At 36.4% G+C, this 15,567-nt stretch overlaps 1 protein-coding gene across 7 annotated transcripts in view; it reads right to left on the reverse strand.

The window, feature by feature from the left end:
* Positions 1 to 82: 82 nt before the first annotated feature.
* The window catches only part of pcm1 (pericentriolar material 1), a 60,386-nt gene continuing 44,901 nt past the window's right edge, over positions 83 to 15,567 (reverse strand). For 3 of the 7 annotated variants that reach the window (XM_067441902.1, XM_067441897.1, XM_067441899.1), the window contains 19 exons: positions 15,363 to 15,522; positions 14,886 to 15,238; positions 14,444 to 14,611; positions 14,085 to 14,141; positions 9,270 to 9,442; positions 7,356 to 7,487; positions 7,143 to 7,275; positions 6,690 to 6,833; positions 4,812 to 4,915; positions 4,583 to 4,717; positions 3,917 to 4,114; positions 3,784 to 3,843; positions 3,405 to 3,531; positions 2,128 to 2,279; positions 1,973 to 2,042; positions 1,677 to 1,864; positions 1,462 to 1,554; positions 1,113 to 1,236; positions 83 to 835 (listed from right to left, as the gene is read on the reverse strand). In XM_067441902.1, the coding sequence (XP_067298003.1) occupies positions 810 to 835; positions 1,113 to 1,236; positions 1,462 to 1,554; positions 1,677 to 1,864; positions 1,973 to 2,042; positions 2,128 to 2,279; positions 3,405 to 3,531; positions 3,784 to 3,843; positions 3,917 to 4,114; positions 4,583 to 4,717; positions 4,812 to 4,915; positions 6,690 to 6,833; positions 7,143 to 7,275; positions 7,356 to 7,487; positions 9,270 to 9,442; positions 14,085 to 14,141; positions 14,444 to 14,611; positions 14,886 to 15,238; positions 15,363 to 15,522 (2,597 nt within the window). In that variant the 3' untranslated portion in view covers positions 83 to 809. The remainder of the gene's footprint in view (positions 836 to 1,112; positions 1,237 to 1,461; positions 1,555 to 1,676; positions 1,865 to 1,972; positions 2,043 to 2,127; positions 2,280 to 3,404; positions 3,532 to 3,783; positions 3,844 to 3,916; positions 4,115 to 4,582; positions 4,718 to 4,811; positions 4,916 to 6,689; positions 6,834 to 7,142; positions 7,276 to 7,355; positions 7,488 to 9,269; positions 9,443 to 14,084; positions 14,142 to 14,443; positions 14,612 to 14,885; positions 15,239 to 15,362; positions 15,523 to 15,567) is intronic. The other 4 variants (XM_067441904.1, XM_067441900.1, XM_067441901.1 and 1 more) reach the window with 3 other exon arrangements.

The following is a 15,567-nucleotide window of genomic DNA, read 5'->3' on the forward strand; positions in this document are numbered from 1 at the left end:
TTGTTGTGGAGAAAACATTGCATTGAGCAACCAAACCAGGTTTGATGCAAATGGGGCTGAGGACAATTACTTCAGGAAATGATAAAAATCAAGGTTTTATTTATTTTAAATCTCAATCTAAACATTGGAGAATCACATGAGGTGAAATGGGATGAGAACCCAAGCAATGGCCAACATGCCTTAAAAAGAGTAAAAATTAAAAGCAAGAGAAAACATTTAAAAGAGTGCAATAAGAGAGGACAGGACAATGTATCAGTGCTAATGTGATTCTGCTCTACCCATTACAAATTTCATAGTGCAGTCAAATACATTTAAATAGGGATTTCTTTTTCCTAATGTGCTTGAAGTTTTATCCTGAATTAGAGGAACATCTATTGTCCTCTATATATTGCATTCGCGAAAAATGCTGAAGGAATCCCAAACAGAAATACAAAAGCCTAACCGTGCCAAACATAGAAACACAAAAATGTATTGCATCCCTTAAACTGTAGCCTTTGAAGGAGCTTTTACAGAGTTCTGGCTTACAGAGAAAATGTACTTACAGACTACAGAACAACTTAAAAGACAAAGACCCTTTCAAAATATCCTCTCCTACATTCTCCATAAAACAGTCAGAATAAAACTACTTACAAGTGTAGAGAGACTTATTTAACATCTCTTGAACTGTTAGATTACACATGCTGACAGGCTAATTCACCAAGACATAGCTTAGCTGTTGATTCCAAAGAATTTTAAGGTATTAAGCTCATTATACAGTAATGTTGAATGAATGATGGTTTGTAGTGTAAGACAAATTCAAAAGATCATTCTCATGCACTCTGGGCTCCAATGGTTTCTGGAAAAGAAAAGAAAAGGAGATTTAAAACAATACGAGTAGAACATTTCTTCACCTTTCACAAGGATCTGCTGATATGCAGATCATAGTTTTGTAATGCAATAAATATTGACATTCAATTACTTAATTACTAATACAAAATCATTCTTAAATGAAAAACATTCAAATGAAAATACTTAAGTTTTGAACAAAAGTTTTCACCCTACTCTAATACTACATTTTGAAAGTCTGTCTAAACAAACAGCCTTCTGTTTAAGTGGTCTTAATTGATAGTTACCAGGCTCTTTGAGCACTTGAGCATTTCCCACCAGTCCAGTAAAATCTTCAGTATTTCCATTCAGAATTTCAGCTGCTAAGTTATTAGTTTGCTGCTCTTCTGAGATCCTCTTACAAAGTTCTTCCTGTACAAATTATAAGCAAATAAAATGTTTTAAAACAGCACACAGTTTAAAGATGCCTTGTACACTTTAGAGACATGAAAAACTACATGACAGGTGAATGAAGTTCAAAAATAAATAGTTGATATTAGAAAATATAAATACACATATACATAACTTGCCACATTTTTTTTGTAAACTTCACTATCCTGTCCATCCCTATTCGAGGAAGACCCCTTAAGCGCTTACCTCACATAGAACAGACATTTGAAGAGGGAGATCCTCCACCTTCACAAAATCTTCCTCATCTGATCTCTGGCTATTGTTTCCAGACCCAGCCTCCTTTATATTAGAAACAAAGGAACTTAATAAAATGTTTTCCTTCATAATCTGGTCATGTAAAAAAAAAAAAAATGAAACAAAAAAACGAGAAATGCTGATCTGATGTTTGCTGTGAGACATACATCCGTGTTGATCATGACTGGGGAGTCTGTGTCAGGGCTGGCTGTATCTGAGCTCTGAGGAGTTTCCTGTTCTGGGGAAACTGTATGGTCCTCTTCTCTTTCATCTCCTGAACCAGTTATTGCCTCCTCTCTGCTCTCTTCTGGAGGATGCGGAACTGTGTCTTTGGACTCAGAATTTATGCTTTTCACTGTTTGAAAATGGGAGACAAAGTGAAAGAAAAAAATAGTAATGAAGTACATTTTAAAATAAACCTCAATAAATGTTAATGATACAATATTACAGTAGAAAGGTGTACATTGGCTGCTTTCGGAGCTTTCTAGGCCTGATTTGGTTTCCTGCGGAGCTTCATTTTGTAAGGCAGAGCACTGGAACAACACAAAAGGGCATTATTAATATCTTTGTCATTTGTCTGAGCAGTTTATTTGCCCCCTTGTGCGCATGCCAACACACCGGTCTGTGTTCACTAGTGTTGTCCATGCTGGCTTGTAGTGACGTTTGCACCTCAACAGGTCCAGCCTCAAACTCCTCCATCTCTTCCATTTCATTTTCATCCTCTCCACTGCCATAGTTGCATAGAGCCTGTGTCTCTGCTTTAGACAGGCCTTGAGAAAAGACCATACACACAAGTCAAACAGATTCTTATCAAAGTCAAACACATTACAGAAAAGTCTCAAACTGTAGGCGATAAGATGGTCAAACTCCAGAAAATACTAACGAGTATTGTTGAATATTCAAATTGGTAAGCATAAAATGAAGTCTAGATGGTGTTTCAGTGTCCAATTAATAGGAAATACATGGTGTAAAAAATAAAAAATAAATCTATCATTCAAAAATGTACTTTTATTTTAGGAAGGAAACATAAAATTGATCAAAAGGAAGCAGTACTTTTTACACAGTTACATAGTTTTCTACAAAATGATTAAGCAACACAGTTTTTTAAATTGATATAAATAAAAACATTTTTATTGAGCACTAAATCAGCATATTAGAATATTTTCTGAATCATGTGACACTGATTGCTGGGGTAATTGTTGTTCAAAATTCTGTTGTCATCACAGGGGAAAAATTCCATTTAAAATATATTAAAATAGAAATAATAGAGTTCATTTTAATTATAATAATATTTCACAACATTGTGTTTTTTTATATTTGATCAAATAAATGCCTTATGAACATAAAAGACTTTTAAAAAGTCTATATATATATATATATATATATATATAGTAGTATTAATAGTAAAGTCGTCTTATTTCATTTTCAATACAATAAAAAACAGAGACACAAAGACGCAGGGTTGCATTTGAATGAAACGAGAGTGCATCTGTTGTGATATGTGGATGTGCGCTGTTAAAATGCATTGCTATTGACAACGGTCATTATAATGGAAGGAAATCCCACAGAGTAGAATCTTGCTTAAAAAAGTGCATAGAGCAGCTTGTTTTATTTGTTGCATGTTGATTTTAAAATATAAAACTTTTTTTTAATGTTTTTAGTGTGCATCAGTCTTTTTGACCACTAATTTTAACAAAACCGTGATAATAATCATGATATGAAATGTTTATACCGTCCCATCCCTAACAGGAACTAAGATTAATAAATGCTGTTGAAGTATTATTCATTCTTAGTTCATGTTAACTAAAGTAGTTAACTAATGAAACCTTATTGTAAAGTGTTACCTTTATTTCAATCAAAAGCTTCTTTGTTCAGTTTTTGGCTGATAAACTCACTTATAGAAAGAGGCAGCCCTTCCCCCTCCTCTTCTTCCACCTCAGATGCTTCACTGCTTTGCGCATCTTTCTCCTTTTCCTCTTCCCTCTCATGAGGCTTCCCTCGTTGCTCGGCCTCATCCTGATCCTGATTAAAAAATATTGCAAGTGTATTTTCAACATTTAAAAGATTCAGGTTTGCAATAAAATAAAATAAAAACATACGCCAAGAGCTGAACAGTGCTGGTTTCATGCAGCAAACTTACAGCACAAGTTGCAAAGGAAATCAATAGAAAGTTGTGTTGTCTTTTTTTACTCAAAGAGAAAAGTGGAGTAAAAAAAATAATAATAATATCAATAATAAATTATATTCAAAAGTTTTATTAATTATAAAACTTACTCTGTCTTCATCAAAATATGACGGTGAGAATGTATTTTCTCTCTCTGGCGTTTTCGTCTCCTAAATAAACAATGCAATGATTATTCTTCTTAAAACTTTGCTATAGACATGCACATTAATCACTCAAGCTTACCTCAGAGTGATGCGAGTGTTTTGGAGATGTGTGTGCAGAGCGTCTCTTGGTCCTGCATTTGTTTTTGGAGGTATTCTGATCTAAATCCTGCATCAGTCTGAAGAAGGCAAGTTCATTAAAAAGGATCTCAGAGATCTCTACCAGCAGGTCCTCACCACAGTCCTGCAGTGTCCGTCCAACAAACTTACTCAGGGAGTCCTGTGCACACACAAAACCAAGAACATCATAAAACTGCTGTGATCCAGGGTTTGTACACATTTTTAGGCTTTTTTTAACAATACAATTATCTCAACTAAATGTTTGTTCTCTACATATTTATGTTTTAACAATGGGGTAATGTTTTAGCAAAATAAGCCACGAACATAATTTGCAAACTGTTTGCATGGCAGCTTTATAGGTGCATGCTTAGAATATGACAGAGCACAGACAGTTTAAGTTAGAATATTTAAATTTACCATATAAAATTTGGTTATTACAATTTTTAAAGATCTTACTGTTTATGTTAATGCTACTATCAACGTAATCTATTCTCAAATGTGCATTTCTAAACAAAACATGTAATATCAATACTGCAGCCTGCACTGAAAACTGCTGAGCTGAAGATAGCAAAATACAAATAAATACATTATAAGCAGCAAAATACAAATACATTATAATTCTTCTAACCTGCAGGATGCCGCCCAGCTGTCTGTGGAAAAAACGAACAAACTCTTTGCTTTCATCATTTTGCTGAATGAGCTTGAGCACCATGCGCCTCACAGATGTGAGCAGCTGGTGTGAACACACCTCCCCAACGTGTTCCTGACCAAAAGACAAATGCGAGACGTGTCTACGAATTGCAGCTTAGTCAATTGATTTATTTGTAAATTTAAAGAGAATAGTAGAGCAAGCTTACCTTTAGGAATGGAATAACTTCTGTCATGATGGCTTTGATCTGTCTGTCAAGCTGTTGAGTGTCAATCTGAGGACAATGTGCATCTGCAGATGAATGTCCTGCACCTAAATACAGACAAGACATATTTATAAATGCATTAAAACACCCAAGTAGAGCTACTAAAAGGCCTAAGCAATTATTATATGCATATTAAATAGCAAGCAGAGCTTTAGCCAGTGCTAATTTCTCAAACACCCAATCCATAAACATTAAAAGGTTAGTTCACCCAAAAATGAAATTGATGTCATTAATGACTCACTCTAATGTTGTTCCACACACGTAAGTCCTCTGTTCATCTTCAGAACACAGTTTAAGATATTTTATATTTAGTCCGAGAGCGTACCAATGTGTATGCACACTATACTGTCCATGTGACATCAGTTAGTTCATTAGAATCTCTTGAAGCATCGAAAATACTTTTTGGTCCAAAAATAACAAAAAATACAACTTTGTTCAACATTGTCTTCTCTTCCGTGTTTGTTTTCAAACCTCAAAGATTCAAACGGTCATGAATCAGCTTATTGATTCATGATTTGGATCGCATGTTAAACTGCTAAAATCACGTGACATTGGCGATCCCTATGTAAATGAAAATGTATTTTCGATGCTTCAAGAGATTCTAATTAACTAACTGATGTCACATATGGACTACTTTGATGATGTTTTTATTCCCTTTCTGGACATGGACAGTATAGTGTGCATACATAAGTTCTCGGAGTAAATATTAAATATCTTAAACTGTGTTCTGAAGCTGAACGGAGGTCTTACGGGTGTGGAACAACATTAGGGTGAGTCATTAATAGGGATGGGTATCTTAAGGTTTTAATGGGTATCTTTAGGTATTACTACTCTTACCGATACTGCTTATCGGTTCGGTACTTTACAGTATTCCTATCGGTACTATCGGTACACACAATTAACAAAAATACACAGCTTATACAGTGCTTTCATTTCAGGAAGAATTCTAGTTACTAATCAAATGCAAAATAACACTGCATAGTTTATCATAAATAAACTAAATGAATGCTTATTAAAGCTAAAGTTATTTATTCAAGAGCTGTGAGTGATTTTCTCATTGCATTTGGTTGTTGAATTCGCAGTAATTTGTTCGCATGTTTATTTACACTGCTGCCTCTAAGACAGATGTGCAGATCTATAGGCGACTGATAATAGGCAGAGGCACTACATTTTCTCCCAACTATATCCATAATAACTACGTCCATTTTAGACACAAACTGTGTTGTGTTTAAGAGACTCTCCAAGCCGGTCATTTTGACATAGATGTTTGTATACATTTGACTGTTTAGATTTAGACGCGAATGTGAAACCGAAAGTGTAATTTGCTCGTCCCGTTGCCGGCTGTTTCAGAGCGCGCGCCGACTTGAGAACAAATCTCTTGTGCACATTTTTGTGCTTTTAATCGCACAATCAGGCTTAAAGTGATAAAAGTAACCGGCCATTTGCTAGTTGTTTGGTTTGGTCAGAAAAAAATAATAAAATGTTTAACTGGCAATACTTTAAAATGTTTGCACAAATAATAAACTTCACAACGTTCCGCAAGGTACAGTAGGGTTACACTCACATCGTCACATGAGCGTAACCCTACTGTACCTCTACATTTGAGTGATGTGAAAGTACAGAGTTGTACAGTATATTGGGAGAAAGGCAGCAGAACTTCAACTGATAGAACATGCACTGCAGCATGATATGACAAAAAATGTGGTATCGCACACCTCTAGCTAGAAACTTGTAGTATTGCATCTGGCCCACATGCCATTAGAAGCACTTGCAAATTAATGTTGGGTCTTTTCTGCAGTCTGAAAGTGATCGCAGGAATACCTTGCGTGAGTGCTGAGGTGGCAGCAGCAGCAGCAGCTCCAGGGCTGTGCTCAGGGTTATCTGTGTTACATTCAGCCCTCAGCTTCATACGCTCATATTCCCTCATCCTGGCCAATGCCTTATCTAAATGAATCACTGTGTTGCCTGGAGGAGCGGAAAGGAAACAGAGGGAGAGGGAGAGGGAGAGGGAGAGGGAGAGGGAGAGGGAGAGGGAGAGGGAGAGGGAGAGGGAGAGGGAGAGGGAGAGGGAGAGGGAGAGGGAGAGGGAGAGGGAGAGGGAGAGGGAGAGGGAGAGGGAGAGGGAGAGGGAGAGGGAGAGGGAGAGGGAGAATGGAAGTATTCAAGGGGAAAACAAGGATTCAGTTCAGCCCCAGCCCAGCGAAGCATGATCATGATAAGCAAGTTTTTAGCATGATTGTGTTTGTATGTCAGCATACAGCTCAGTTGTCTTACCCAGGTCATCGCTAGCAAAGGGTTCAAGGTTGGAAGAGGTGGACAGTAGGCTCTCATTGTCCATCGAGTCTCTATCTGCTACCCTCTTCAATACAGATTTGGATTTAACAGTTACAATCTTCTCAGATGCATCCTGGAAAAATCAAAAAAGAAAAAAATCAGCTTGTATGATGCTTAAAGAGAGAAAATCAGATGGGGAAGTAAATGTCTTACATTGTCGCTGGTAGCAAAGCTTTCACTAGGTGTGAGCTCTGACTGTGAGCCTGTGGCCCACACAGCTGGACCCAAAGAAGACGCCTGCTCATCTGCCACACTCTTCTCTGTCAGGTGCCTTGTTACAATGTCCTGGTGGGCAGAGCCAACAATGAGATTTGATATGCCGAATCAGCTCTATGGATATTACTATTAAAACTGAATCATTCATCCCAAAAGAAAAATTGAACAACTAAGAAAATGGATCTATTGTTTATTTATACCGTAATTAAAGTAATCCTTTGGTATTAAAACCAGGGCCGTGTGTGTGTATACAATAGGGGTGTCCCCGTGTAAGGATTTACATATCCGAATCCGAATTGTCGAATCTTTCTAGTCGACTGATAGTCGAATCATCTCTGTGTTTGTGAATGGGTTGGGAGGGGCACGACACTGGTCAGAAAGAGGGTAAAACTATTTTTATTTTCCTTTACACACTGCACAGTGATTAAACAACTTTTAATAAAGCGGCCAAAATATAAGAAATAAGAAAGACAATGGCTTTCTTTCTTATTCAGGTTTAAATAAAAGGTATGTGGTGGTTAAACATTCGTAAAATGTTTTCTCTTAACATTTTAAAACTGTGATTGAAATACAGAACATCAGACAAAGGTATAAAAGAACATTTTGATAAATAAACCTTAAAAAAAATACCTGCCTAGAGAGGAAAAGAACAGTGCATTTACATGCTTGTTCTTAAGCCAATTATGCCTAAAGGTGGTCGCACACCGGACGCAAAGCTCAGCGCCACGTCTCATGTAACTCACACCGGACACGCACATTATCACAAGCTCAATTTCGAATCGACTTCTGACAGAAGAGCTGTGCGATGGGTGTATCTTAGCATAGGGTGAAATCAACATTGACGATTTGAGGTAAATATAATATAAATGTAATATAAAACCATGAAATGTTGCTCTGTGGCGCGGCAAGGTTTTAAACAAGTTCATGAGTTGCCGCCGCCGGTGTGTACATTCCAGGGATGGAAATTAACTTTTTTGTCCACCGGCCACTTTGGCTGGTGGATTTCAAAATCTACCAGCCACTCAATGTTTTAATCGACAATGTGTGACTGCATGTGAAAAATTAATACTACAAGCGCTACAATACTTAAACAGTTTATTTAATCTCAAGTCTCAATAAAATACTGACATTTTCTCTTTCTCTCTTATACACACACAAACCATGAACTGATTCGTGGTCTTTTATGGCTTCCAGTTTTAGGTTTTTAGTACCAACAATGAAACTACTAGTTTTGGCATCTTCTGAAGCGTGTTGACGACATACCGAGCAGAACATTGTCAGTAGGGATGCACCAAAATAAAAATAATTGGCTGAAACCGAAACACTAAAGGAAACTATGCCAATTATCCATTGCATTTATGGCTATTGCTATGACTGTGTAACTTTACTAAAAATCAAGGCATTGCGATTGCATAAATTAATATTAAAGTTTCAAATAGTAACTCAATGCATCAAATCTTCGAATATTCAGAGTCTCCCCTAGCATACACACACACAAACACACTAGGGCTGAACGATATGGACAAAATTTCATATCTCGATTTTCATGCCAGATATCTCGATATCGATACAATACAATATGAGTACATTTTCGGTGAAAACCAAGCATTTCTCAGAAGAATAAAGATTTAAGCCTACATTTCAAAAAATGTGTCAAAATGTTTTATTGTTTTTAAGCCTTTCGCACATAGGATCACAGGTGTAATCAGTCTAGGCTGGTCCCTGGAGCGTATGATCAAGTGCATCACGATCAACTGCTAAATTCAACGAATTTCCGTCACCATGGAAATGTCTCTGTGTGGGCCTGTCATGTATGTAGAAGTATGCACAGGTTTGACAAGTGTACTGTACCTGTAGTGAGTAGAGTGCCCTCTGCCGCAGGTAGTCAGTATTGAGCAGCTGAAGCTCATGAAAGAGCTCGATGAGGAAGTGAGGGCGAGACTCATTCTGAGAGATCAGTGTTGCCACCTCGGAATAAATAGTCTCTCTCAGGGCCTCAAAAAGAGAGAAATCACTGCTCACATCTAGAGAACAGAAATATACAGAGTCAGAACACAAACTCTTCAAGCATGTCAAGAGTAGATCAAACAACTGCATTCTGCGCAAACAAATTAAACAACAAACAAAAAAAAACTGTGGGAAACATGCTTAACACAAATTTAAGTACAGCATTAGCAAGACCTTGAGTACTGGACTTCACACAATATTAAAAAACACTGTTCTCTTAACATTTAAGAACATGTAAGATATGTTAACTTAAAACCATTCTCAAATCCACACTTTCGGTCTTTAACTCAAAAGCAAAGGTATAAAACATCCATAACAGAGCCACTGGATTTGAATTAGAGATCAACCAATATATTGTTTTCCCGATATTTACGCATTCTCATAATTGGTACCGGTTATGTAATATTGGTTTCACTGATAAATGGCACCATCTTTTGACCATTTTGATGAATTGCATGCAAGTCTGCCATTAAAGGTCCTGTTCTTCGTTATCCCATCTTTTAAACTTTAGTTAGTGTGTAATGTTGCTGTTAGAGCATAAATAATACCTGTAAAATTATAAAGCTCAAAGTTCAATGCCAAGAGAGATATTTTATTTAACCGAAATTCCCTTTCAAACCCAACAGTGAACGGCCGGTTTGGACTACACCCCTGCACTTCCTGCTGTAATGACGTCACTAGAACAGTTTGTTGACTAACCCTCTGCCCACAAGAATACACAAAAAAAGGGGGCGTGGTCTTGTTGCTCTCCCACGTGGAGAAGAGCGCACATTGAGCACATTCATCTCCCCGTTATGGTAAGAGGCGGGACCTTTCCGGGCAAACTGCACTAAGCTGCTATCGAATCACAACACGGGAACCGCTGGCACAATCAGAACTCGTTACGTGTTTCTAAAGGAGGGACTTCATAGAACAAGGAAATCATCAGGCCGTTTTTAGGACAGAGAAAACATCAGTATACAAATAAGTTAAAAAATGTTTTTTTTTTACACGCAAAGCATTACCTCATGTTATATTGCACACTCTAAACACAATCAAAGCTTCAAAAACACATGAAAAACGGAACCTTTAAAGCACTGCATGTGAGGGGGAACGAGTCAACAACAGTGTTCAAAGGTAAAATAATTTGCCTCCCAATTAATAAACTTTCTTTAACATAACAGCCATTAATGCAGAAGTGAGATATGCACAAACAAGATGCGTTACATAAATGCTTGGGTAGTTTAAACTTGCTAAAAAATAAGAGCAAAACAGAACTCTAGACACACTTTTCTAACTGGTTAGGTATAAAACTAGATGTTTTATACATAACTTTCTCAGTTGGTCGCACCAACTCAGAGTTTGGTTCTCAAATTTTCAAATACATACAAGTAAACATGTTTTGTTGTTGAAAAAATATGATCATGTAACATCATGTTACATGCATTATCACGTGTTATAATGTTAGTTTGCACCGCAGTTCAGATCTGTCAGATTTACAACACGTCAATTCATCCACTTCTGAAATACAAGAAAGTAAGTGACCAGTAAAGTGGAAGAAGAATATAGTCAACTTTACAGTTACTAAAGAATGTTTATCTGATGTGAATATATCACGTTGGATTAATGTATTGTTGCCGCTTCCATAGACATCACTGTGTATTTTACAAACAATAAATGTATTGTTTTGCTAGTACTTTAAGCAAAATGTAAGTTTAAATGCATCTCTTGCTAACCACAAGGCAAAGCATGAAAGCATTGTGCACTCGCACAAGGGATGAGGCGGTGAGGAAATTTTCCCACTGGTTAATCGACAAATGACAACACCGTTTATACTGGTATCACCGGTGGTGGGGATTTATAAATCACTAATTCTTAAGCGAAAGTAAAATGCGCATGGCCACTCAGGCATTCAAAGCAGAGTGGAACAGAGCAACACAAAGTTGAGCCGTCATATGAATGAACTGAAAACGGCCCAGTGGACATGCACCGTGACCAAAATGACGTGACTTTCGGTTTAGAATTAGCACCAGTTTGGGGATGGGTTGCTTGAACATTTGGGTGCATTAGTCTATTATTCTTAAATGAAAAACAACAACAAAACAGTACAACGACAAACTCAAATAGCCGTTTTTATATTTCGCTTTGAAAACCAAATATTCCGTGATCATCTTAAAATAAGTGAATTAAATCTGACTCCTGCTGCTGGTCTGTGCGCCGACTCTCATTCAGCTTACGCTTTAAGGGGACACATTTAGTTTTTAATTGTAGGGTCTGTTCTCTAACTGAACTAAATTGTACTACATTTTATTATACATTTATATATTTATTATTATGAAAAATAAATAAACAAATCAAATCAAAACAATGGTGGGGGAGGTGTCGCGCTGGGCAAGTGATGTAACCGGCAATATCAATTATCGCAGAAAGCCTCACACCAATGCGGCCATGTGAAAATTTTACTCCCACATTATTAAAAAAGGATATGCAGCCATTTTGGTCACTGTCTAGAGCCCTGAAGAGACAATCTCGCAGTGATGTAATCTGCCAAGTCATGTGCCAATAAAGAAATAACTTTTTCATTAATTAAACAAAACAGCCATGAATGAGAGCAAATTGTAAATAAGTTATCTATCATTAGTCTCTAAAATTTGCATTCATAATTAATAAATTAATTATATCCACGAGAGATGTCCTAACATAAAGATAAAATACAATGTAATGTAGATGCACAAATAAAAAAGCACTCCATCAGCAGGCATTTCATAATTTAGAGACAGACAAAAACGTTATTAATAATTCTGATTAATGTTACATGCCAGAAGAGATGGACTCTGTAACTGCGCTGATGTATTTGCAGTTGTTTATTTTTCTGACAATGTTTGCGTATTCCAGCATTTTCCATTCTCTTTAGCCTATCAAACAACACAGAAACCATAAACTGTTGTTTAAAATGAATGCTTATATTTAAGCTTATATTTATGGGGAGTTGGTAGAGTCCCCTGTTATTTATGTTCTCCATTTGAAAACATTTACATTTATGCAATTGGCAGACGCTTTTATTCAAAGTGACTTACATTGCATTTTAAGGTACACATTTTACATTTTTGACAGTTCTTTTGTCAAAACATTTGACAACTTGCCTGTTGTTAATATGCTGTTGCTATAAATAAAAAGATACAACAGCAGTAAAAAAAAAGAAGAGTATTATTCAGGCAGTTTAGAATGTTCAATGCTTTTCTAATTTGTTAGAATAATTTTTATATGCTATATTAATTACCTTTTTGATTACCTTACTTAAAATATTTTATTTAAACAAGATACTTTAGTGACAGTGCACTGTATTGTTTTGCACTCTTTCAGACTATTTATTGGTTTTTATGTTTTGTTTTGTATGCATGGAGGGAGTGTAATGGGAAAAATTACAGTATTTAACCCTTAAAGGCATACCTCGGGTTAGCGACCCGAGACATCATTCACTACTACCCTCCTCCTCATTAATTTTTTAAAGGTAGACATCAACCTTCTTAGTATTCCTCAATCAATCCATTTTAAACAATATAACAAGAAAAAATAATAAAATTATAATAAATTTTCCACTAGTTTTTTGTCAAAATTGTATAGGGTCGCTAACGACCCGAGATGTGTAGGATTGTACGTATATTTTTTTTGTAGGATTGTGCACATTTATTCCACAAGGTGGCAATGTCTGATATGCAATGATGAAGTGACGTTTCACTCAATTACCTCAGACAGAAAACGAAACAATAATAATTATAATCTGCAAAACTTGAAATGGCTTAGTGATTTACTGCAGAGAGCAAGTACTAAACAAAATCAAATGTTAGTGTCAATTTCCCTTGATGATGGATGATCAGTGATCAAAATATTGATTTTGAAGACGTTGAAAATGAGTTTGGAGATGATGCTCGAGATCGCGAATATGAGGCAGATGCTGAATATACTGGTAAACAAACTCTGACAAGGACATATGATGATGGTATAAAACATCTGCTCAAACTGAACCCTTCCAAGCTCCGAAAGGTAACAAATGTTTTATCCAAAGGTAATGTTTTATTTTATTCTTCTGTAACTGTTACTCTAACATCAGGAGTTTTATATATTATCGCGACAGGTAGAGGTCTGTCCATGTTAAATATAGATCCGGGTCGCTAACGACCCGAATATGTAAGAATGTTTGGCGAAACAGTCATGCATTTAAGGGTTAAAAAGCTGTTAATAAAACTTTTTTTTTTCAGTTCAGTGCTGTTGTTATAATTGTCAAAAACTCTAATAAATAAATGTTGGTTCTATATATCGGTTATCGGGCACATGAACATGCAAATAATTGGTATCAGCATCAGTTATGAAAATCTATTGGTCGATCTCTAATTTAAATGGTGTTAAACATAGATTATTTCCCTTTCCTCCCCAATTTCCCTATGTTCTGAAATTACATTAGAAGACAACAGAAATAAACTTTATACAGTTCAATGTAACTGTTTCGAAATACATATTTGTGTGAGATTTTGTGCCCTGAAAATGAAAACACCTAGCTTATAATAAGTACTTTTGATGCATGTGAATGTAGTTAAGAAAAAAAGAAGTGAGAGAAAGAAAACATGCAGATTAAAAAAAAAAAGTTAATGAGTAGTTAGCAACTGATTAACTTGTAGTTACCTGGGACTTCAGTGCATGCAATTCTGTTAGAGAGAAAAGGTGTTCTCCAAGCATATGCTGTGAAGAACAAAACCCAAAATGAAATGGGAACAAAAATGGAAATGAAAATTAAATAAGTGACACTATAAAGCAATATAAGGACACAAGGGACATAAGATGTTCAAACAATGATCAAATTAAATAAGAATGGAAAAAGTTTGCTATACTGTTCTGGCAGATGCTTCTCTGATTAAAGAATATAGTGCACACTGTAAAACAAGACTGTTCCCATTGTTCTATGTGTTATGTTTAGTGTTATGATGTTTTATTTATTCAGTCAGTGTATTCATATCTGTAGCTGGATGAACGAAAAGTCATACCAGATGAGAGGTCATTTGGCTTGCTGCTCTTAGTCTTGCTGTCCAGTTTCTCCTGTGTGAGTTTGTCTAGCAGACCCTGGTTGAGATCTTTGTATTTGACCTGAGAGGAGCGCTCTCTCTCCTGATCAAAGTGAGAGTCACTTGAAACACTGTCACTGTCCACAGATGCTGAAAATGAGACCAACACATTTTAACCCCATTTAAACGAATTGGGGGATTAATTCCAAATCTTCTTTTACACACACACACACACACATATATATATATATATATATATATATATATATATATATATATATATATATATATATATATATATATATATATATATATATATATAAAAATTTCAAACCCATAAACAATTAATGATGTCAATAGGACAAACTTTGCTTTTCGATGTGCTTTTAAAGATTGAGTATGTCAACTTTAAATATAGACACACCTATGTTCTTCTGCCCCCTGCCTCTCTTGCGGCGGCTCTTCGTGTTGGGGGTCTTGTCTCTAGAGGCCAGACTGGCCTGTGCCGCAGCCTTGCGTCCTGCTCTGAAGGTCTTGGTGACGGTGGTGGGGTCTGCCCTGTCTGGCAGGCTGCTCATAGACTCCTGGGAGTCAGGAATGTAGGAGCGATCCCGGGAAGTAGAAGGGTGAGGAACAGGAGAGGAGGAAGGGGAGTTCTGCAGTATCTGACACATATGGTCTGAGGTGAGGGTGGGTCTCTGACCAGAGCGATTCAGGGAGGAGTTTAACCAACTTGAGTTATTAGAATCGGCCACAGTATCAGGTTGAGACTGAAACCTATAAGGGGGGAGGGGTGTTTAGGTATATCTTTCTTTTTGTAGAAAGAATATTCTTAAATATTCACCTGACTGTAATTGAAGATTATATCATTTTAATATAAAATACAGGAATACATTTGTACCTTTTCTCTGTGTTGTTGAGTGGAGATCTCTGTAGTGGAGGGGGGAAACTCATGTACTCCGTTTTGACAGATATGTTTGGATCATGCTGTTGATCTGAACTGGCCTGGTTCTGTTGGAAATCTCCTACTGAAGAGGGAAACATGGGGCTAAAATTAAAACCTAAAGGTAGAAAATAAGAGAGAATGAAAGGAAAAAAGTTTAAGT

This window comes from Pseudorasbora parva, chromosome 4 (assembly GCF_024679245.1).
Source record: "Pseudorasbora parva isolate DD20220531a chromosome 4, ASM2467924v1, whole genome shotgun sequence".
Taxonomy (NCBI): Eukaryota; Metazoa; Chordata; class Actinopteri; order Cypriniformes; family Gobionidae; genus Pseudorasbora; species Pseudorasbora parva.